The 24,503-nt window shown below is 43.3% G+C and overlaps 1 protein-coding gene across 4 annotated transcripts in view; it reads right to left on the bottom strand.

Moving 5' to 3' along the window:
• Positions 1 to 24,503, bottom strand: part of TCEA2 (transcription elongation factor A2) — a 34,418-nt gene that overhangs the window by 8,192 nt on the left and 1,723 nt on the right. The window contains exons 2-7 of one of the 4 annotated variants that reach the window (XM_058174576.1): positions 21,973 to 22,035; positions 18,907 to 19,012; positions 15,534 to 15,621; positions 6,137 to 6,270; positions 3,959 to 4,015; positions 1,933 to 2,087 (exon numbers count right to left, since the gene is read on the bottom strand). In XM_058174576.1, coding sequence (XP_058030559.1) covers positions 1,933 to 2,087; positions 3,959 to 4,015; positions 6,137 to 6,270; positions 15,534 to 15,621; positions 18,907 to 19,012; positions 21,973 to 22,035 — 603 coding nt within the window. Of the gene's footprint in view, positions 1 to 1,932; positions 2,088 to 3,958; positions 4,016 to 6,136; positions 6,271 to 15,533; positions 15,622 to 17,834; positions 17,938 to 18,906; positions 19,013 to 21,972; positions 22,036 to 24,503 lie in introns of those variants that run through there. The other 3 variants (XM_058174573.1, XM_058174574.1, XM_058174575.1) reach the window with 3 other exon arrangements.

Below are 24,503 nucleotides of genomic sequence, written 5' to 3' on the forward strand. Positions count from 1 at the left end.
CCTTGGTAAGGCCACACTTGGAATATTGCATCCAGTTTTGGTCGCCACGATGTAAAAAAGATGTTGAGACTGTAGAAAGAGTGCAGAGAAGAGCAACAAAGATGATTAGGGGACTGGAGGCTAAAACATATGAAGAATGGTTGCAGGAACTCGGTATGTCTAGTTTAATGAAAAGAAGGACTAGGGGAGACATGATAGCAGTCTTCCAATATCTCAGGGGTTGCCACAAAGAAGAGGGAGTCAAACTATTCTCCAAAGCACCTGAGGGTAGAACAAGAAGCAATGGGTGGAAACTAATCAAGGAGAGAAGCAACTTAGAAGTAAGGAGAAATTTCCTGACAGTTTGTGAATGCTCCAACACTGGAAATTTTTAAGAAAATGTTGGATAGCCATTTGTCTGAAATGGTGTAGGGTTTCCTGCCTGGGCAGGGGGTTGGACTAGAAGACCTCCAAGGTCCCTTCCAACTCTGTTATTATGTTATGTTGAATTTTACATTTCACCACTGCCCTTCAAGTATGATGGTACTTTGGTACCAAGGGTGGATTTCACATATTCTTACCACTGGTTCGCCCCACCCGCCCACATGCTCGCTTCATGCCTTCCGCACATGCGCCTGGCCTCAAAAACATGGCTAAGTAGGACAGTATTACGTCCTTTGGCCGGGCCCACCTGCAGTCGCCGCTACCAGTTCGTCCGAACCGGTCTGAACTGGCTGTATACTACCTGTTTGATACTCATCCTTAATTGGTTCCGGGAGGCAGGATGAGGACCAAAAACGATGAGTACCAAACTAAAGTTATCCATCAGGAATAATATAGTGAGTCAATAAGGCAGCTGACAGCGATAAATTCTAGCTTGTGAGTTGAGTACCAAACAAATGATGAGTACCAGGACAAAAATATATAATATACAAATGGATGAAGACTATTGCTTAACACAGTGTAAGCCGCCCTGAGTCTTCGGAGAAGGGCGGGATATAAATTCAAATTAAAAAAATTTTTTCATGTCAAAATACACAGAGCATCAAATTCAACAAGTTTCAAAGCTGTTGAGTACCACGGTACCACGGTACTGGAAGTCGGTTAACATGTCTCCCTTTAATCCTTCTCTAAAATAGATTAGACCAGAGATCTCCAAACTTGTCAACTTTAAGACTTCTGGACTTCAACTCCCAGAATTCCACAGCCAAATAGCAATAGCATCAGTGGTGGGATTTAGCCGGTTCGGGCGAACTGGTAGTTAAATTGCTGGCTGGCCCTGCCGCGCCCCTTCGAGGAGTCCCCACATGCCCCATTTTAGCTCCCAGGAGGCTGCAGGGAGGCCTGCTAGGCCCAAAACAGGGTGCGGGGGGGGGTGGGGGCAGCGTGTCATAAACACTAGTTGAAAGATGGGCAGGTCTATAAATGTTTTAAATAAATCAATTAACAAATGCAGGGGCCTTTTTAAAAACAAAGTGGGCACCTCAGCACCTCGATACAGGTAGTCCTCGACTTACAGCAGTTCATTTAGTGACTGTTCAAAGCTACGACAACACTGAAAAAAGTGACTGAGGACCATTTTTCACACTTAACGACTGTTGCAGCATCCCCAGGGTCACGTGATCAAAATTCAGATGCTTGGCAGCTGACTCATATTTATGACGGTTGCAGTGTCCCTTTTTGCGACCTTCTGACAAGCCAAGTCAATGGGGGAAGCCAGATTCACTTAACAACTTACTAACTCATCAATTGCAGTGATTCACTTAACAACTAGGGCAAGGAAGATCGTAAAATGGGGCAAAGCTGACTTAACCAATGTCTCACTTGGACAAGAGACGTTTTGGGCTCGACGGCGGTCTTCAAGTGAGGACTACCTGTGCTTGCACAGCAAAAGAATCGAATGGAGCCAATCCAGATGTTTTAGCCTTCCCAGGTCTCTCCCCGTCTCCTCACCTCTGAGGTCATCACCGCGATTTGTTCGGGGGTGATCACTCCGCACAAGACATTCTTTCGGAGGTCAGGGTTCTTGGAGTCCTTGAGGTTGGAGAGGCGGCTCCTGATCCGATTTTTGTATTTCAAATCTGTGTTCTTCACATCTTGGAATATAAGTTCAGGTGCCATTAAGGACCATCAACACAGAGAAATGTGTGTTTACTGTAGCTCCAGCCAGAAACTTATCAACACATCAGGAATGTCTATGTAAAGGTAAAGGTAAAGGTTCCCCTCGCACATACGTGCTAGTCGTTCCCGACTCTAGGGGGCGGTGCTCATCTCCGTTTCAAAGCCGAAGAGCCAGCGCTGTCCGAAGACGTCTCTGTGGTCATGCGGCCGGCATGACTCAACGCCAAAGGCGCACGGAACACTGTTCCCTTCCCACCAAAGGTGGTCCCTATTTTTTTTACTTGCATTTTTTACGTGCTTTCGAACTGCTAGGTTGGCAGAAGCCGGGACAAGGAACGGGAGCGCACTCTGTTAGGCTAGGGAGAAACAGCGAAGGACCGGCCCACGGTGTGTCTGCCAGCGAAAACAGAGCTCGGGATGGCACGGGGTGGCAAAGCGGAGCAAAGCTGGCTGAGGAATTCTAGGAGTTGAAGTCCACAAGTCTTAAAGTTGTCAAGGTTGGAGACCCCTGATCTGGACAATATCAGGTTACTTACCGTATTTTTAGGACTATAATTCACATCTAAATTTAGAAGAGGAAAACAACAACAAAAAAGTTTTTGGCCTACCTTTTTTCGGGCCTTTGCCAGTCTTTTTTTGGCCTGTTTTGGGGGCTTTTTTTGCCCATTTTTGAGGCCTTTTGAGAGCAGTTTTTGAGGCTTTTTTGCCCATTTTGAGACTTTTTTCAGCCTGTTTTTGAGGCTTTTTTCGGCTTTTTTTTTTTAAAAAACAGCCCAAAAAGAGCCTCGAAAGCAGGCTGAAAAAAGCCTCGGAAATGGGCCAAAAAAAACAACAACCGTGAAAAAGGCTGAAAAAAGGCCCGAAAACAGGGCGTGCGAAGGCCAAAAAAAATGGCTGGCGGGTGGGCGGGGCTTTGCCAATATTTATTTATATTTATTTATTTATTTATTTTGTCACAACAATATATGTAACTATCATACAGAAAGGTTATATAGTATATAAAGGTATAGAAGAAAAGAAAAACAATAGGACAGGAACGGTAGGCACGTTTGTGCGCTTATGCACGCCCCTTATGGTCCTCTTAGGAATGGGGTGAGGTCAATAGTAGACAGTTTTTAGTTAAAGCTTTTAGGATTATGGGAAGAGACCACAGAGTCAGGTAAAGTATTCCAAGCACTGATAATTCTGTTGCAGAAGTCATATTTTCTGCAATCTAGATTAAAGCGGTGGACATTAAGTTTAAATCTGTTGGTTGCTCTTGTATGGTTGCAATTAAAGCTGAAGTAGTCTTTAACAGGAAGGACATTACAATAGATGATTCTATGAGTTAAACTTAGGTCTTGTCGAAGGCGACGGAGTTCCAAGTTTTCCAAGCCCAGGATTTCAAGTCTAGTGGGATAAGGTATTTTGTTGTTTACAGAGGAATGGAGAACTCTTCTTGTAAAATATTTCTGGACACGTTCAATTGTATTGATGTCAGAGATGTGAGGGTTCCAAACAGGCGAGCTGTATTCTAGAATTGGTCTAGCAAATGTTTTATATGCTCTGGTTAGTAGTGTGGTGTTTTTGGAAAAGAAGCTACGCAAGATTAGGTTTACAACTCTTAGAGCCTTTTTTGCTATGTATTTGCAGTGGGCTTTGGCACTGAGATCATTTGACATGAAAACTCCAAGGTCTTTAACGGGATGGGGGTCATCTGTAAGGTATTCAGCCTATAAGATATTCAGATATATTCAGCCTATAAGACGCACAGCCATTTTCTCCCCCTTTTGGGAGACAAAAAGGTACACCTTATAGTCCAAAAAATACGGTATCTCTTCCGTTTGGTTTACTGATACCACAAAGAAAGAAAGGATATATTCTTCAATCTGGCCAGCAAGTTGCTCACAGTCAGCACCAATGGCCACATAGTCATCTGTAAGAGAAAGGGGCACAATAGGAATATTTAAGAGTAGGTATTACAGGGAGTCCTCAATTTACAACCGTTCATTTAGTGAACGTTCAAAGTTACAACAGGACTGAAAAAAGTGACTTATAACCATTTATCACACGTATGACCACTGTAGTATGCCAATGGTCACATGATCAAAATTCAGACTCTTGGCAACTGGTGCATATTTATGATGGTTGCGGCGTCCCAGGGTCACGTGATACCCTTTTGTGACCTTCTGACAAGTCAAGTCAATGGGGAAACCGGATTCACTTAACAACCAGGTTACTAGCTTAACAACTGCAATGATTCACTTAAGAGCTGTGCAGAGGTGGTATTCAGCAGGTTGTGACCAGTTCTGGAGAACCGGTAGCGGAAATTCTGAGTAGTCCGGACAATTGGTAGTAAAAATTCTGACTGGCCCCGCCCCCATCTATTCTCTGCCTCCCAAGTCCCAGCTGATCCGGAGGAAATGGGGATTTTGCAGGATCCTTCCCTGCCACGCCCACCAAGCCACGCCCACCCACTAAGCCACACCCACAGAACCAGTAATAAATATTTTGAATCCCACCACTGCAACTGTGGTAAGAAAGGTCGTAAAATGGGGGGAAATCCCTGTCTCATTTTGCGGCAAAAATTTTGAGCTCAGTTGTGGTCATCTAGTAAAATTGGCCAAGGAGGCCATCTATCAAGCATCATTTCATTGGTTATAGCCAAAGAGAAAGCATTTTCTCAGCATCTGTTTTGTGTCTTCAAATTTGTACAACCAATAAACCTGGCATCTCCTGTCACTGAACTGTGAACCCTCGTAAGAGATGCCCAGCTGCAAAGCAAGGTATGGAGTCCTTGGTGCTCTGTAAACTTTGGCTGTTTTCTTGCAGACATTTCATGAACCAACTAGGTAACATCATCAGTGGTAGAAGGGAGTGGGGATTGCTGTCTTTATACCTACTTGAGTCATGAAACCTCTGCAAGATAACAACCAAACCCAGACAGTACCAACGACACCACTGAACTGCAAATATTCTTTTCTATTGGTAAAACAGGTGGTTGATACATATTTCTATACAAACTTTTAGGATGCAAACAATTAACTAATATTAAATTCGCCCTGAGAAGATCCTCCTTCCCCTGTCCTTACCACTGTTATAGAGGGACGATTGAAAGCATCCTGTCGTATTGTATTACTGGGTGGTTTGGAAGTATTACTGTTTCGGACAGGAAGGCTGTGCAGAGTGGTGAGGACAGCAGAAACAAAGTTCCCTCCCTTCTATCCAGGACATGGCATATAAGTGATGCTTGAGCAGAGTCCACAGTATTGTCAGGGATGCTACACATCCTCTCCATGAGCAGTTTTCTTTGTTACCTTCCGGGAGGCGGTATCCAAAGCAAAACAAGTAGATTCTGCAATAGCTTTATGCCATACCATATAGTGTCAATCTTGTTCATTCTCAAGACTCTCATTTTCCACTATGTATTCTAAATGGTCTGTGATTAAGAGAGGGAGGGGGGGAGTGATGATAGATAGAAAGATAGATAGATAGATAGATAGATAGATAGATAGATAGATAGATAGATAGATAGATAGATAGACAGACAGAAAGAAAGATAGATAGATGCCGATAGAGAGTGAGAGAGAATGAGAGAGACAGATATAGCTATAGATATAGGTATGTATATATATATGAGTGTGTGTATATGTGTATATACACAACATATATATATATGTATATGGGTGGGTGGGTGAGTGGGTAAATGAATGGATGGAAAGATAGAGAGAGAGAGAGAGAGAGAGAGAGAGAGAGAGAGAGAGAGAGAGAGAGAGAGATGGATGGATGGATGGATGGATGGATGGATGGATGGATGGATAGATAATGATAGGTAGATTCTTTTGAGAGCAGACATCAGAATTTCATTTTTAATGTATGCCAGTGTGTACACAGATAAAGTGACAATAGAGCTTATCTTATCTTATCTTATCTTATCTTATCTAGCAGGGACTAGTATGAACATTACATCTACTGGCAGTTGTGTTCAGTGGAGTTTTTAGTACTAGGATAGAAGGAAAAAATTGTTCACAGAAGGAAAAAAATCACTGTGACTTACTGTCTGTCTGGAGAGCCGAAGTTAACATTTCTCGGCATTTGCCTCGAACTGTGTCGCACGAGATGGGCACTGGGGGGAAAGTAGTGATTTTGGGAGTGGTGGGAGTTTTTACCGACTCCTGCCTTTTGATGGAGCTGAAAGACAAAACAAACCTGTCAGAATTTTGAGGCACAATTCTGTATTCCTAGAAGTTTCATTTTATCTCAAACATTATTTATTCTTTCCAAGACTTTGGAATATAGAAAATAATCTCCAAACCTTTCTTGCCATGTTTCCCAGATCTGTGGATTACATGATTAAACTCACTAAAAGATTTTAGATGAATTCAAGAAAAGAGTTTTGAAAATTCAACTAGACAAGTGAAAATGTAATCAGGAGAACATTAAAGGATTTAGACAATTGAGCGTGGTGACACCCTTTTTTTTTTTTTTTTTTTTACAAAATTGGCAAAAAGAACTGCAATGATTCACTTAACCGTGGCAAGAAAAGTGGTAATATAGGGCAAAACTCACTCAACAACTACCTCACTTAGCAACAGAAATTCTGGGCTAAAGTCTTAAAGAGTTAAAAATAGCCTTTATATCCACAGTTTGTAACACTAATGTGGTTTTCCACTATATGTGGTTGGCCCTGATTCGAAGGACTCCCAAAGGTGCTTTTTTTCAAGAAGCAACTGGACTTTCTGGTTTTTTCTTGAAGACGTTTTGCTTCTCATCCAAGAAGCTACTTCCGCTCTGACTAGAAGATGGGGAATGGAAGGATTTCTACTCCTTGCAGAAAGCTGGTCATTTCCATCGTTTTAGAGAGTTGTTGAGGCCACTTGGAGGTTTATCTGTGTCCTCAGGGTCAGTTGAGTAGTTAAGAAACCCATCAGGACTAGATTCAGCAGTCCATCTGCATTTAAAAGACAAAGGCCACTCTTTTGAAGGCAGCAAATTCCACATATATTGGACAGAGAGGACCGGTGGTTTGAAAGAGAGGTCAACGAGGCCATCTATGGCTCAGGGGCTAGGATGTTGAGCTTGTCGATCAAAAGGTCGGCAGCTCAGCGGTTCAAATCCCTAGTGCTGCCGTGTAATGAGGTGAGCTCCCATTACTTGTCCCAGCTTCTGCCAACCTAGCAGTTCGAAAACACATAAAAAAATGCAAGTAGAAAAAATAGGGACCACCTTTGGTGGGAAGGGAACAGCATTCCGTGCGCCTTTGGCGTTGAGTCATGCCGGCTACATGACCACGGAGACGTCTTCGGTTAGCGCTGGCTCTTCGGCTTTGAAATGGAGATGAGCACCGCCCCCTAGAGTCGGCAACGACTAGCACGTATGTGCAAGGGGAACCTTTACCTTTACTTATGTCAAAATTGAACAACCCTCTCCCCACAGAGGGGGAGAGATATGACATCCAGGGGTGAAATGCTACTAGTTCGCCCGAACCAGTAGTCATAAAAGCTACCGGTTCGGGCGAACCAGTAGTAAAAAAATGCTACCGGTTCGGATGAACTGATATTTTCAACGATCAGCTGTGCCGCACAATTTAAATTCACTAGAAAGCAGGAAATCCGGCTTTCTAGCGAATCTAAATCGCGCGGCACAGCTGTTCCTCCCCCTCGCTGTTCTACTTACCTTAGAAAAGGCTTCTTAAGCCTTCTTTTTCAGCACTGCGTGGTAGCGCCTGCAGTGACCATGCACGCAAAGCGCACACTTGGTGCGCACCGCACATGTTTGCACGCAGCAAACTGGAGCATTTCACTCCTGATGACATCATCTATCTTCACTCTACAACACAGTCCTTTCGGCAGTTCCAAGAAGGCTCCATACCCATCTGCACCCACTCAGGAGACCCTGAGGCACAGATAAACCTCCAAGTGGCCTCAGCGAACCTCCAAGAGGATGCAAATTGTAAGATCTAATCAGCAGCTTCCTTATCATCAAAATTCCTGGCTTAAAGGTTGACATTCATTCAGATCAGGAACATCCATTTTTCCTGATTAAAAAAAAAATCCAACAGTCTCCTGTTCCAACAACAGTCACCACAATACAATACAGATAGTCCTCGACTGATGACTACAATGGAGCCCAAAATTTTCCTTGCTAAGCAAAAGGATTGCTAAATGAGTATTTTTCTCCCATTTTACAAGCTTTCCTCCCACAGTTGTTAAGTGAATCGCTGAAGTTGTTAAACGAGAAAGACGGTTGTTAAGCGAATCTGGTTTCCCCGTTGACTTTGCTTGTCAGAAGGTCGCAAAAGGGGATCACGTGACCCCAGGACACTGTAACCATCCAAACACCCGAATTTTGATCACGTGGCCCCGGGGTTACTGCAGTGGGTTGTAACTGCGAAAAATTTTCACAAGTAACTTTTTTCAATGCCATTGTAACTTTGAATGGTCACTAAATGAACGGTTGTTAAGTCAAGGTCTACCTGTACTTCTTGTTTAAGCCTTTAAGCAGGACAAGAAAGCTACTGCTCCTCTGCAGGTGGCCTTGAGCCTGGAAACCAAGCAAATCAACAGATCTTCTCCATAAAGCATTTCTTGAATTGAATTAGAATAAAATAACAGAGTTGGAAGGGACCTTGGAGGTCTTCTAGTCCAGGGGTCTCCAACCTTGGCAACATTAAGACTTGTGGACTTCAACTCCCAAAATTTGGATTCTGGGGTTATGTCCAGTCCTAATGCTAAAGTGATAGAGTTGAAGACCTGTTCTAGTCCAACCCCCTACACCACTTCAGACAAATGGTTGTCCAAGCTCTTCTTTAAAAATTCTTTAATTGTTTCACTTCACTATCTTAGACATAAGCTTTACTTCATAAAGACATTGTAGAAGGACTACATTTTGAGGAAATAAACGAACAAGAAAAAATATGGATCGTGTAATCAGGGGAGGCCAAAAAAAAATATCCTTCAGGTCAACAGTAGGCAATGTCATTGGATCAGCGGTAAGTATTGAACCAATATCTGGACTCTATGTACCGATTGCTTCCTTATGAAAAATGTTATGAAAAACGGGAGAGGTGGAGAGAAAGATCAGATATATACTGAATTGAAGATGTCACAATGGTACAAGTTCTTCTCGTATGAAACTGAAAAAAAAAAATCCATTGAAGATGATAAAGAGAGCACATTTGGATCCCTGCAGATTTCCCAATACGTTTGTGAGCACGAGATCACAGCTCCTGTTCATGTCAAGAGATCCATAATGTCAAGTAGCGGTGGCGGCGGGAAGCTCCGCCCACCTGCCCCGACACATCTACACATGTGCAGAAGTGTTGCAAACGCGAGCACGCATATGCCCACAAGCAAACCAGTAGCAATGGGTTTTGAAACCCGTCCCTGATGTACAGGTAGTCCTCGACTTACAACAGTTCACTTAGTGACCGTTCAAAGTTACAACAGCACTGAAAAAAGTAACTTATGACCGTTTTTCAGACTTATGACTGTTGCAAGCATCCCCATGCTCACATGATTTACATTCGGATGCTTGACCACTGACTCACATTTATGACGGTTGCAGTGTCCTGGGGTCACGTGACTCCTTTTGCGACCTACTGACAAGCAAAGTCAATGGGGAAGCCAGAGTCACTTAACAGCTGTGTTACTGGCTTAACAACTGCAATGATTCGCTTAAGAACTGTGGCAAGAAAGGTCGTAAAATGGGGTGAAGTTCCCTGTCTCACTTAGCAGCCGAAATTTTGAGCTCAATTGTGGTCGTCTAGTAAAATACTTAACAACCATGTCACTAACTTAAGAACGGCAGTGGTTCACTTAACAAATGTGGTAAGAAAAGTCATAAAATGGGGCAAAATTCACTTAACAAATTTCTCACTTACCAATTGTGGGCTCAATTGTGGTCATAAGCTGAGGACTACCTGTAGTGTCTAGAATAAACTTTCTATAACATCGATACCAGTTGTCCTCAACTTATGACCACAACTGAAAGCAGAATTTCCATTGCTAAACAAGACAGTGGTTAAGGCATCCAATTTGAGATGTGTTTTGCCCTGATTGCTAAGCGAATCACTGAATTTATTAAGTGAATCAGGCCGTCGTTAAGTGAATCCAGATTCCTCCATTGACTCTGCTTGCCGGAAGCCAGCTGGGAAGGTCACAAATGTGGATCACGTAACCCAGGGACACTGGAACCGTTGTGAAGTGCCCAAATTTTGATCACAGGTATTTGCCACTCTCGCAGATCATGACTGTGGTGATACTGGGACAGTTGTAAGTGTGAGGACCAAATGTAAGTCACTGTTTTAGTGCCGTTGTAACTTTAAATGATCACTAAATAGTTGTAAATTGAGAACTACCTATACTATATCCAAACCTTTGCTTCTATCTAGCTATCAGTATGTTGAAAGTGATCCTTCCAATTACTCTGTCAAGCGGGTCAATTTTATGGGCTCCATATGCTTATCTTATGATTAGAGCTGGGGGTGAAATGCTACCGGTTCAGACCGGTTCGGCCGAACCGGCAGTAAAAAATGCTACCAATTCGGGTGAACCAGTATTTCCGATGATCAGCTGTGCTGCATGATTTATATTCGCTAGAAAGTAGGAAATCCTCCCCTCACTGTTCTACTTACCTTTGCAGGCTCAAAAAAGGCTTCTTAATCCTTTTTCAGCGCTGCGCAGGAGGCCATGCGGTGCGCATGCGCGCAAAGCGCGCATTTGGCGCGCACCACACATGTACGCGCAATGCAAACCAGTAGCGAAGCGAGCCGGTAGCAGACTTCAGAGCCCTTCAGCCCTGGATTAGAGGCTCTTGGTTTTCCAAAAACAAATAAGGAATTTGCCCCCCCAAAAAAACAGAACCTGGACAGTAGATACCTCAAAAGGCAAGTAAGGTGCATAAAAAGTATGAACCAACTGGGTGCAGGACAAACCTTGTGGAACTTAATTCAAGGCTATCTCTATAACTTCATACAGAATAATCTGAATAATTCCACTGGTAATGCCAATTAATTTGAGCATCCGGAGCATTTAATCCTTAGCAGACTCCATTTAAGTGGCTTATCCAGATGGTATTAACTTCTTCGTGGTTCAATAAGCAGCAGCGCTTCGACTTATATACACCATTTCGCGGTGCTTCTCTAAGCAGTTTTACAGAGTCAGCGTATTTCCCCACCACCAATCTGGGTCATTTTACTGACCTCGGAAGGATGGGTCAACCTTGAGCCGGTCAGAATCGAACTGCCAAACTGCTGGCAGCCGGCAGTTAGCAGAAGTAGCCTGCAGTACTGCATTCTCACCACTGCGCCACAAGATATTTGTAAGTCAGAGGTTGCCACAAAGAGGAGGGGGCCAAGAAGGTAAGACAAGAAACAACGAATGGAAACTAATCAAGGAGAGAAGCAACCTGGAATTAAAGAGAAATTTCTTAACGGTGAGAACAATTAACCAGTGGAACAGCTTGCCACCAGAAGTGGTGGGTGCTCCATCACTGGAGGTTTTTAAGAAGAGACTGGACAGCCACTTGTTTGGAATGGTACAGGGTCTTCTGCTTGAGCAGAGGGTTGGACTAGAAGATCCCCAAGGTCCCTTCCAGCTCTATTCTGATTGATTTATTGAATTGCCTTCTACACAATAGCCATAGCCATTACGTAAGAGCTCTTAATGTGCAAAGAATCTGCTGAATCTTTAGCACTGCAAATGCTTACACGGGTTGGGCTGATAAGGAGCAGGTCACAGATGGGACTTACGACCATTTTTCACACTTGCGACCCCTGCAGCATCTCCATGTCACATGGTCAAAATTCAGACGCTGGGCAACCGACTCATATTTGCGACGGTTGCCATGTTGATCAACTTTTGCGACCGTCTTGACGAGCAAAGTCAATGGGGAAGCCAGATTCACTTAACAACCGTGCGACTAACTCAACAACTGCAACGATTCACTTAACAACGGCAGCAAGGAAGATCGTAAAATGGGGCAAAACTCACTGAGCAAATGTCTCACTTGGCAACAGAAATTGTGGGCTCAGTTGTGGTTGTACACCTGTTTCTTTCATGACCTCAACCAACTGGAAAGCCACTTGTCTGGAATGGTATAGGGCAGCGGTTCTCAACCTGTGCTGTCGGGACCTCGTTGGGGGTCGAATGACGATTTGCCAGGGGTCGCCTAAGACCATCGGAAATATGAGAAGTATACTTGTAAGTCGAAGAATCGTGCTCCAATGGTTGACTCCACAAGCCAGCTGCAGGCTCTTCAAATCGCTAGCCGAATTCGGCTTCAGGCGCGATGAATTAAAAAAAAGAGAGAAATCTTTGCTCTGATGTTTCCCTCTCAAGCCAGCTGCAATCACTGCCAATCGCTAGCCTAATCTGGCTTCAGGCGCGATAAACTTAATAGGGGAGGAGTCTCCGCTTTAATGCCTCCGTCCTCAAGGCAATCGCAAGCAGTTCAGATCGCTAGCCAATACGGCTTCAGGCGCGATAAATTCAGAACGAAAATAATTTTACGGTTGGGGTCGCCACCTCATGGGGAATTGTATTAAAGGGGTCGCAGTACTATAAAGGTTGAGAACCACTGGTATAGGGTCTTCTGCTTGAGCCGAGGGGGTTGGACTAAAAGACCTCCGAGGTCCCTTTCATCTCTGTTATTTGTATTCTGATTCAGGGGGTTCTAAGGATATAGATAAATCTCCAAGTGGCCTCAAAGAGAGTGCTAACAACTAGACAAATGCAAAGAATATAAATCCTTCCATTCCCCACTATTTAGTCAGGACTGAAGCAGTTTCCTGGATGAGAAAGGAAACGCCTTCAAGGAAGAACAAATAAAGCCCAGTTGCCTCTTGAAAAAGCACCTTTCGATCAATAAAAATCATTCATAACACCCAAACTGTACAATGGGTCATGCTTCTCTGTAATTATTGAATATTTGGCATAACGAGATGTGGTTCAACGGTAAAGTGAATTCATTTGAATACTTTTATTTGGTGATCATACACACAAGGAATTTGTCTCCAATGCAGAAGCTTTTAGGGTACATGCAAAGAAACAGAATGACAATCATCATCATAATCATACCAATAAGAGGGGAAGAATAAGAAAGATAATAAGAAGCATAAATAATAGTAATAATACAGCCACACTTCATGGCAAATATACGGACATTAAAGCACTGTGGGAATTAGAAGTTCGGCAGTGCAATGGCCCAACCAACTCTCTAAACTCAATTACTTATTAAGTGTTCAGATTATGTAGAACCATTTTAAGATTAAATATCTGAATGTTTCTAGCCAGAAAATGCTTCAATCATGTCCTAGGGCTGTGATGGCGAACCTATGGCATGCGTGCTACAGGTGGCATGCACAGCCATATCAGTGGGCACACGAGCTCAGCTCCGGCGCCGGCCAGCTGCATTTCGGGCCTTCTGGGCCCACCAGAAGTAGGGAAACAAGCTGTTTCCCGCCTCCGGATGCCTCGGGGTGGGGAAGGCCCATTTTTCTCTCTCACCTGGCTCCAGAGCCTCTCTAGGAGTCTGGGGAGGGCCCGTTTGCCAACTTCCAGTGGGACCGGAAGGCCTGTTTTTCCGGTCCCACCGGAAGTTGGCAAATGGGCCATTTTCAGCCTCCAGAGGACCTCCAGGGGATGGGGTGGGGAAGGCCGTTTTTGCCCTCCCCAGACTCCTAGAGAGGCCCTGGAGGCTGGGGACAGCAAAAAATGGGCCTTCCGGTCCCACCGGAAGTTGGCAAATGGGCCGTTTTTGGCCTCCAGAGGGGGGTGGGGAAGGCCATTTTCACACCCCAGACTCCTAGAAAGACTCTGGAGGCCATGTATGAGAGAAAAACGGGCCTACTGGGCCATCCCATGCCAGGAGCGGGGGGAGCCACACGTGCATGCACGGGGGCGGGGTGCATAGAATTATGGGTGTGGGCACATGCGCATGTGCCCCCCCCCCGGGCACACGATGGCAAAAAGGTTAACCATCACTGTTCTAGGGGAAATTACTAGGATTACTCCAAGCTTTCTGAATGGGCATCCCAAGCCCTCCAATTTGAGTGGTTGACTGACATATGCAGAATTGTGGGAGAATCCTACGAAGGGAATTTGGAATAAGGATTCATTGGTGCAGCTGGAGCTGAGAAATCGAAAGATTTAGGACAGGTGGCATGGCCAGTTGTTGTTTTTTTAATCGCTGGCCAAAGGATCCTTATCCCCTTACATGGCAGAGTGATACTACTTAAAATAAATGTATGTGCATAAACAGAAGGGTGGGTTAATAAAGGAAGAAGGAAAACTACAAATGAAATAAAAGCAACAAAGTGAGAAATGGCCTTTATTAATAAAAGGAGGAGCGTGAGAAAGACGGGAGAAATGAAAGTGAATCAAATAATAAACAAGAATAAAAAGAAATGCACAAAGTCCACTGAGTTTTGCAGGTGTTTATTTTTTTTTTCCATTTATAACTGTAAGGTTCAGCAAAGGACATTATAACCTGTTTGTCAAGATAGAGCCACCATCGCTCCTTGGGAATCTTTGTCAGTAGAGAAGTAACATTTCCCCATTTGAATTAAGCTAAGTAGGAAATCCATACTGATCTTCATAAGAACAGGCATCTGGCTAGAAACTGGGAAGCTCTGAGTTCTAGTCCTGCCTTAGGCATGAAAGTCAACTAGGTGACTTTCGGGCAATCACAGAGAAACAGAATTCTAATCCTGTTTTAGGCATGAAAGTTACTGGGAGACTTTGGGCCAATCACCAGGAGACTGGGAATTCTAGTCCCACCTTAGACGTGAAAGCTACAGGGTGACTTTGGGCCAATCACCAGGAGATTGGGAGTTCTAGTCCCACGTTAGACATGAAAGCTGCTGGGTGACTTTGGACCAATCACCAGGAGATTGGGCGTTCTAGTCCCACCTTAGACGTGAAAGCTACAGGGTGACTTTGGGCCAATCACCAGGAGATTGGGAGTTCTAGTCCCACGTTAGACATGAAAGCTGCTGGGTGACTTTGGACCAATCACCAGGAGATTGGGAGTTCTAGTCCCACCTTAGATGTGAAAGCTGCTGGGTGACTTTGGGCCAATCACCAGGAGATTGGGAGTTCTAGTCCCACCTTAGACGTGAAAGCTGCTGGGTGACTTTGGGCCAATCACCAGGAGATTGGGTGTTCTAGTCCCGTTTTAGGCATGAAAGCGAGCTGAGTGACCTTAGGCCACTCTCTCTCTCTCTCTCTCCCTCCCTCCCTCCTTCTCTCTCTCTCTTTCAACCCAGCCCACCTCATAGGATTCTTGTTATTGGGAAAATAGGAGGAAGGAGGAGTCTTGGCTATATTCACTGCCTTGAGTTGTTTATAAGACAAATAATAACAGTGGGATGAATTAAATAAACATTTGAAACAAAACCTAGGTGGGTTAAGGGGGCAACCGATACGACACCACTATTTCTGGCTAAGGATTACCTTTGGTCTCGTGAATCACCCATCTCTTTTGAAGAAGAGGCTGGCAGAGAACTCTTCTTCTTTTCATCTCTCTTATCTTCGGAAGCATCTGAACAGAGTTAAGGAGGAAGAAGGACAAGCGGTAAAGAATGAAGTCGCCATAAGGAAGCCATGGGTCCTGTGCCACTAGTGAGGATCTAGGACGACTCATTCTTTGGTCATAAGATCTTCTTCTGAGCCAGTTAGCCTCCAAAGCAGTAGATAACAGCATGGTCCAGATTTCTATGTGAACACCTGAGGAGGCTTGGAAGAACATCAGTCATGACATGGACAATGATGGAGAGAGGATGAGATTTTTCTGGCAATTAAAAAACCGCACTACAAACCAGCTTCCCAGGGCTGGGAAGTGGCTCAACAGGCTAATGCAGCCTGTTATTAACACACAGCTGCTTGCAATTACAATTACTGCAGGCTCGAGTCCCACCAGGCCCAAGGTTGACTCAGCCTTCCATCCTTTATAAGGTAGGTAAAATGAGGACCCAGATTGTTGGGGGGGCAATAAGTTGACTTTGTATATAAATATACAAATAGAATGAGACTATTGTCTTACACACTGTAAGCCGCCCTGAGTCTTCGGAGAAGGGCAGGATATAAATTCAAAAAAAAAAAAAGAATCCAGTCCTAGCTACATCTTTTTCTTGGAAATCTCTGTTATTTCTCAAAAGAGATATAGCAGGGGAACATTCAGGGTTAAGACTGTGTTCCTACATCTCTATCTTGTCCTCTCTTCGGATTTGAAGCCTGTTCATGTTTGATGGCTTTGACTTTTGGAAAGTGCGTAATTATTATTGGTTTGTTTTTATGACCGGCGGCGTTCAACGAAAATTGAACTCAATCTAATTTAGAAGTAAAATCGTTATAATGAGCATTTGAGGACCGATTATCAAGAGAGCAGCCGTGAATCTCAGTACAGGTGGTCCTCGACTTGCAACAGTTCATTTAGTGACCGGTCAACGTTACAACGGCATTGGGGGGGAAAAGTGACTTGTGACCGTTTTTCATAAGTTACGACGGTTGCAGCATTCCTGTGGTCACCTGATCAAAAATCAGAGGCTTGGCAAATGGGTCATATTTATGACGGTTGCGATGTCCCCGGGTCATGTGATCAGCTTTTGTGACCTCCTGACAAGCAACGTCAATGGCTTAGGGGTTAGAGTAAGATTTGCTTAACAGCCATGTTACTAACTTAACCAACTGCAGTGACTCACTTAACAGCTGCAGCAAGAAAAATCGTAAAATGGTGCAAGCTCACTTAACAAATGGTTCACTTAGCAGCATAAACTTTGGGCTCAAATGTGGTCGTAACTCGAGGACTACCTGTATTCATGGACTTAGCATGAAGGAAGTAATAGGAAATAGGAATTCATCAAGGTTTTTTAGGAATGGGGAATTCTGCGAGTTTATAGCCCTGTTTCTCAACCTTGGCGGCTTTCGGATTGTGGAACTTCATTCCCCAGAATTTCCCATTAATTCTGGCATTAATCATTGCTGGTAGACGGATTCTGGAAGTTGAAGGCCCACACATCTGAAAGTTGCCAAGGCTGAGAAAAACTGGTTAGGAGGGATCTGCCCTAATGGCCCTCGCAGTTAAAAGTGGGCAGGCAGGAAGTCTGTAACTTCGGACTTGCAAGATTCTGTTAAGGTAGCAGATTTAGTTTTCCCATCTTATTTTAAGCAGGAAGGCTGAAAAAGGTTGGCAAAAAACAATTACTGAGAAATCATAGTGTGACAGACAGTCCTCAAGTTACAACCATAATTAAGCCAAAAATTTACGCTGCTAAGTGAAACATTTGTGAAGTGAGTTTGCCCCATCTCGCGGCTTTTCTTGCCACAGTTGTTAAGCGAACCATTGCATTCGTTAAGTGAGTAAGACGGCTGTTAAGTGAATCGGGCTTCCCCACTGACTTTGCTTGTCAGGAGGTCACAAAGGCGGATCACGTGACACTGCAACCGTCATAAATATGAGCCACTTGCCAAGCCTCCGAGTTCTGATCGTGTGACCATGGGGATGCTGCAACAGGTCGTAACTTTGAAAAAAGGTCGTAAGTCACACATGTTTTCAATGCCGTTGTGACTTTGAACGGTCACTAAATGAACTGTTGTTAAGTCGAGGACTACCTGTACGGGGAAAAGAGAATGCAATTCCAGCCTTCACATTCTGCACGAACATGACGCTGCTCAAAACCAAAAGTAAGTATAGCTTGATTTATTCCATAACGTGTTTTTATTACTTGACTCACCTACACCATGCCTATTTCTTACCTAGGAGTTTCTTCCAAGCCTTGATAAGCGACTTGGCGAGTGCAATTACATCTTCATCTGTGCTTTGCTTCCGAAGGGCATTCACAGACATCCCAATTCGGGTAGACTGCAAAATATTAAACGAAGCAGTGATTGGCCCCAAAACTCCAGAAGATAGGCTCAAGTTACAGAAAGATCTTGACAGACTTGAACATTGGGCTATCTAACAAAATGAAATTCAACAGTGAAAAAGTAAGGTTCTACATTTAGGCCAAAAACAAAATGCACCAGTACCGTATATGTGGTACCTTGCTCAATAGTAGTACCTGTGAGAGGGATCTTGGAGTCCTAGTGGATAACCATTTAGATATGAGCCAGCAGTGTGCAGCAGCTGTTAAAAAGCCAACACAGTTCTGGGCTGCATAAACAGAGGATAGAATCAAGATCACGTGAAGTGTTAGTACCACTTTATAATGCCTTGGTAAGGCCACACTTGGAATATTGCATCCAGTTTTGGTCGCCACGATGTAAAAAAGATGTTGAGACTCTAGAAAGAGTGCAGAGAAGAGCAAAAAAGATGATTAGGGGACTGGAGGATAAAACATATGAAGAATGGTTGCAGGAACTGGGTATGTCTAGTTTAACAAAAAGAAGGACTAGGGGAGACATGATAGCTGTGTTCCAATATCTCAGGGGCTGCCACAAAGAAGAGGGAGTCGGGCTGTTCTCCAAAGCACCTGAGGGTAGAACAAGAAGCAATGGGTGGAAACTGATCAAAGAAAGAAGCAACTTAGAACTAAGGAGAAATTTCCTGACAGTTAGAACAATTAATAAGTCGAACGACTTGCCTTCAGAAGTTGTGAACGCTCCAACACTGGAAATTTTTAAGAAAATGTTGGATAACCATCTGACTGAGATGGTGTAGGGTTTCCTGCCTGGGCAGGGGGTTGGACTAGAAGGCCTCCAAGGTCCCTTCCAACTCTGATGTTATGTTATGTTATGACGCTGCTCAAAACCAAAAGTAGGTATAGCTTGATTTATTCCATAACATGTTTTTATTACTTGACTCACCTACACCATGCCTATTTCTTACCTAGGAGTTTCTTCCAAGCCTTGATAAGCGACTTGGCGAGTGCAATTACATCTTCATCTGTGCTTTGCTTCCGAAGGGCATTCACAGACATCCCAATTCGGGTAGACTGCAAAATATTAAACGAAGCAGTGATTGGCCCCAAAACTAGCAGTGTTTCAATGAAGATTAAATTCTTCAAGACGAGGGAAGACTGCCAAAACTCTAAATTAAGATTCAGCCGCAGGCTATTTTTGTAGATGGTGGTATTCTCAATATTAGGCAAAAATCAAGAACTCCAGAGCATCCCCTCAAAGTGCCAGTAGTTCAAAAGTAATGTTAGAAAGGCTTTTTAATGTCACATTTTTAACTACAGTAGTGGCCAAAATTGTGGAAACCTTTTGGGAAAAGTGTATTTTCTAAAACTAGCTAATAACACCACTTTTTAGGGGGAGTAGCACCATAAAATTACATATCAATGGAAAGACAATTTAATCAAGAATGTAATGCAATAACTTTTATGAAGGATTTGCTCTTAGAATAGCAGTTACAATATAAAGAAGACAAGTGAAACATGTAGAAAAAAATGACTTTGAACGGTCACTAAATGAACTGTTGTTAAGTCGAGGACTACCTGTACAGGGAAAAGAGAATGCAATTCCAGCCTATTATCACCCTAGAAAAAATGAGATATTCAAAAATTACGTCAGTTAATACTTAGTTGGGTAACCTTTAGCATGAATGACAGCCTTACAATGTCTTCCCATGGAGTGAACCAAGTCTTTTAGTTCTGCAGCTGTTATCATGTGAAACCAAGATTGAATGATGGCTTCTATTAACTGGGTTTTATTGCTGGGTCGCTTCTGACTAACAAGTTTCTTTAGTCGGCTCCGTAGATTTTCAATTGGGTTAAGGGTTGGACTATTCTCAGGCCATTCCAGCAGTGGAATAGGATTATCTTGAAACTCCCCCAAAAAAGTGGTGTTATTAGTAGCCCTCAAACTTCAAAAATACACTTTTCCCAAAAGGTTTCCACAATTTTGGCCACTACTGTACAGATACTCCTTGACTTACAATAGTTCATTTAGTGACCGTTCAAAGTTGCAACAGCACTGAAAAAAGTGACCAACGACCTTTTTTCACACTTACGACCATTGCAGCATCCCCATGGTCATGTAATCAAACTTTGGACGCTTGGCAACTGGTTCATACTTATGACCGTTGCAGCATCCCAGGGTCATGTGATCACTTTTTGCAACTTTCTGACTAGTAAAGTCCATGGGGAAGCCAGATTCACTTAACATCCCGGTTACTAACTTATCAATGGCAGTGATTCACTTAACGACTGTGGCAAGAAAGGTCGTAAAATGGGGCAAAACTCACTTAACAAATTCTCACTTAGCCACCTAAATTTTGGGCTCAATTGTGGTCGTAAGTCGAGGACACAGAAAGAGTAGTGGAAGCTTGAGACCAACTTCCAGTGGAGGTAGTGAGTCAAACATTATTAACTGAGTTTAATATCTTGGGATAAACACATGTCCATCATTCAACAAAAAATAAAATACAATTTTAAAGTAATCTCGACTGGCGTGGAGGATTAGTGGAGGATTAAAAAAAAAATTCTATTCTATTCTTCTGCCATCATTTGTCTTTGTTTCCATGTTTCTGTTTGGTAATTTGTACTAAATTTCACAAAGCAACAACTTTACAACTGTTTACTTTGTAACTCTTACCTCTGTCCTATTGTTTTCTTACTGTGTACAGAATCTTGGTTTTAATTTTAAAACCGCCTGTTGGTTTAAACCGCCTGTTGGAGCGCCTGTTGGAGCACCTACTCTCTGGAACGACCTTCCCCCCCGGTTTGCGCCAAATATCTGACCTTCGGACCTTTCGCCGGGAATTAAAAACTCACTTATTTATTCAAGTGGGACTGGACTGATTTTTTAAATTTTAAATTTTAAATCCTTTGTAATTTTATATGCGGTATTTTAGGTTAGGTCAATCTGACGGCTTTAATTCGGCCACTATTGAATAGGTATTTTAAATTGATATTTTAACTTTGTATACTTACTGTTTTTATCTTTGGCTGTACACCGCCCTGAGTCCTTCGGGAGAAGGGCGGTATAAAAATTTAAATAAATAAACTCCCCCCAGGACTCCGTCAACTTCCGGACCTCCGAACCTTCCGTCGCGAGCTTAAGACGCATTTATTCATCTGCGCAGGACTGGCTTAGATTTTTAAATTTAGATTTTAAATTTATAGATTTTTAAATTCACAGGGGTTTAAATTTGGTTTTAAGATTTATATTTATATTTTTAATATTTGGCATTAGAATAAGTTTTTTAATAGTTATTTTAATTGTATATAAATGTTTTATGTGCCTGTGAACCGCCCTGAGTCCTTCGGGAGATAGGGCGGTATACAAATTTGAATAAATAAATAAATAAATAAATAAATAAATAAATAAATAATTTTCATGCCATGGGACACCAAACCACAATTGGAAATGGGTGTTCAAGAGTATTGCTATTATATAGTGGAGCGAGGTATTTACGTAAAGCACAAGCAATGGACAGACAGTACAGATCGTCCTCAACTTACAACAGTTCACCTAGCGACCATTCAAAGTTACAACGGTACTGAAAAAAAGTGACTTATGACCATTTTTCAGACGTATGACCATTGCAGCATCCCCATGTTCATGTGATTCGGATGCTTGACCACTAACTCACATTTATGACGGTTGCAGTGTCCCAGAGTCATGTGACCCCCTTTTGTGACCGCCTGACACGCAAAGTCGATGGAGAAACCAGATTCACTTAACAACCGTGTTGCTAATTTAACCACTGCAGTGATTCACTTAACAAACGTGGCGAGAAAAGTCGTAAAATGGGGCCAAACTCCCTTAACAAATTTCCTCACTTAGCAACATACATTTTGGGCTTAATTGTGGTCATAACTCGAGGACTATCTGTATAGGTCTTCATTCATGATCAAGTATTAATCTTTTTGAAAGTATAATACAGAAAGATGTCTAGAGAAATTGAGAATACATTAGAAGGAAAGAGATCGTCAACATCATGGTTTACCTGTAGTAAATGCAGGGTTATCGGCATACTTTTCAGTTCCTTCAGCAAGTCCATTGCCCCTTCCTCAAAAATAAAAGAAATTCCACAAGTTAAGAGACATCCAATATCAAATTGTTAAATCGTTTTGATGAGGTGACGTAAATACCGTTTCCCCCAAAATAAGACCTCCCCTGATAATAAGCCCAACCGGGCTTTTGAGCGCATGACAATTTATTTATTTATTTATTTATTTTATTTTATTAGATTTCTAGACCGCCCTTCTCCCGAAGGACTCAGGGCGGTGTACAGCCAGGATAAAAATGAACAATGTACAATTAAAAATTAAATTAAGGCCAACCCTTTATTTCAGGGTTCAAAAAAATATAAGACAGAGTCTTATTTTCGGGGAAATACGGTATAGAAAAGGGGCTTAAATTCACAAGCCTAAGCAGAAATAGAGGGCCGTTACCAATCAGAGAGGGGGATACAGTATAGGAATGAAAAAAGCAAAGTATCAATTAAAATAATATTGTATGAAACAAAAGAAAAATCAAACTGTGGTCGCCTAACTTAACCTTTCAAATTAGACAAGGTTGTAGGTTTCCAAAGACTTTTAATCAGTGGGGTCATTTGTGCTCTCTGAGCTTGGTTATTTGCTTGCAGACGTTTAATTACCCAACTAGATAACATCATCAGTGCTAGAAGGGAGTGGGATTTACAGAGTAGAGAAAGTGGAGAAGGAAGAGGATTATGGAGTCCTTGGTTTTCTCTGAGCTTGGTAGTTTTCTTGCAGACGTTTCATTACCCAACTAGGTAACATCATCAGTGCTACAAAGGAGTGGCATTTCCTCTCCTTTTATATACTAGTGGTTTGCCCTGTCTGTAGTAACGGAAGCGTTCTTGCTGGTTCCTTAAAAACACCTCATGAATTGGTCCTTGACTTACAACCATTTGTTTAGCAGCTGTTTCGACTAGAAAAAAAGTGACTTATGACCTGTCCTCACACTTGCGACCATCACAGCATCCCCAAAGCCATGCGATCAAAACTCGGGCGCTTGGTCATATAGTCGTCGTTTACAACCTTCCCAGTTGGCTTTCGACAAGCAAAATCAAGGGGTGTGGGGGGGACCAGCTTTGGTTCACTTTGCAACTGCAGCGATTCGTTTACCAACTGTGACAAAAAAGGCCACAAAATCAGGTGCAATTATTTAACAACCTCTTCGTTTCCCAATTCTGGTCCCAAATATGATTATAAATCAAGGATTACCCGTATTTTTTTTGTGATTGTCCCCCCACCCCCCCGATGAATCTTACAGCCATTGTTTTTTCTGGCAGGCTCCCATTCAAATATTAGCCAGATCTAGTCCTATTTCTCTTCTGAAACCAATCAAAGTTGGCGAGGCATTGCGACTTATTGTAGATTTCTCAGAAAGTTAGGGAGTTTTTTCCCCCCCAAGAAATTAAAATAGAGATCATCCTCAACTTACAACAGTTTGACCGTTTGAAATTACAACGGCACTGAAAAAAGTGACTTGTGACACATTTTTCACACTTATGACCGTTGCAGCATTCCCATGCTCGCGTGATTTAGTCGGATGCTTGACCACTGACTCACATTTACGACGGTTGCAGTGTGCGGGGATCATGGCATCCCACCCACCCCACTTTGTGACCTTCTGACAAGCAAAGTCAATGGGGAAGCCCGATTCACTTAACGGTGTTACTAATCTAACAACCACAGGGATTCACTTAACCGCTGTGGCAAGAAAAGTCGTAAAATGGGGCAAACCTCACTTAAGGACCCAAATTGTTGGGGGCAATATTCTGCCTCCATAAACCGCTTAGAGAGGGCTGTAAAGCACGGCGAAGCGGTATGTAAGTCTCAGGGCTATTGCTCCTCAAATTTCTCACTTAGCAACATAAATTTTGGGCTCAATGGTGGTCGTACGTCGAGGACTGCCTGTACATGGGTGTCTTTCGCAGCTCGTGGAAGCCTTTCTCTTTGCTTTCAGCAGGTGGCCACCCATATGTCAAGTTCGGATTGGCTCAAAACAATGAAGCCGGATCAGACGGGTTGCCTCCTGGATGGGAGACCACCAGGAAATCTCGGTCAACATGTCAAAAAACCTCCCAGGGGAAAAAGCAGTTTTTAAAGAGGGCAAGGATCACCTCCCAGAATCGAGATCAACTCAAAGGAATCTGGAAACCCTGCAAATAAAGTGAGGATCTCAACAGAGGCCGAGTGGGGCCCTATCCTTTCCCTTAGCGCCCCACGGATTCACACACCCCCAAAAAAAAAGAACGCGGGCGGGCGCGAGAAGCTACGCTCGATGGAACAAGGACGGCGAAGGCGGGCAGCCAAGGCTGCGGCGGCCAGGGAGGGGGGCGTGGTTTCAAAGGGGCGGGCGAAGCGCTAGAGCAGTGGGCGGGGCCAACGGCGCTTCACGGCAAGAGCGAGGGCGTGGCCAACGGCTGAAGTATTTAAACAGCGGCGGGGAGGCGGGGCCAAGGGGCTGTCCTGGGCGGGGCCCGTTCTCCAGGCGATGCGGCGC

The sequence above is a fragment of the Ahaetulla prasina genome, chromosome 3 (genome assembly GCF_028640845.1).
Source record: "Ahaetulla prasina isolate Xishuangbanna chromosome 3, ASM2864084v1, whole genome shotgun sequence".
Taxonomy (NCBI): Eukaryota; Metazoa; Chordata; class Lepidosauria; order Squamata; family Colubridae; genus Ahaetulla; species Ahaetulla prasina.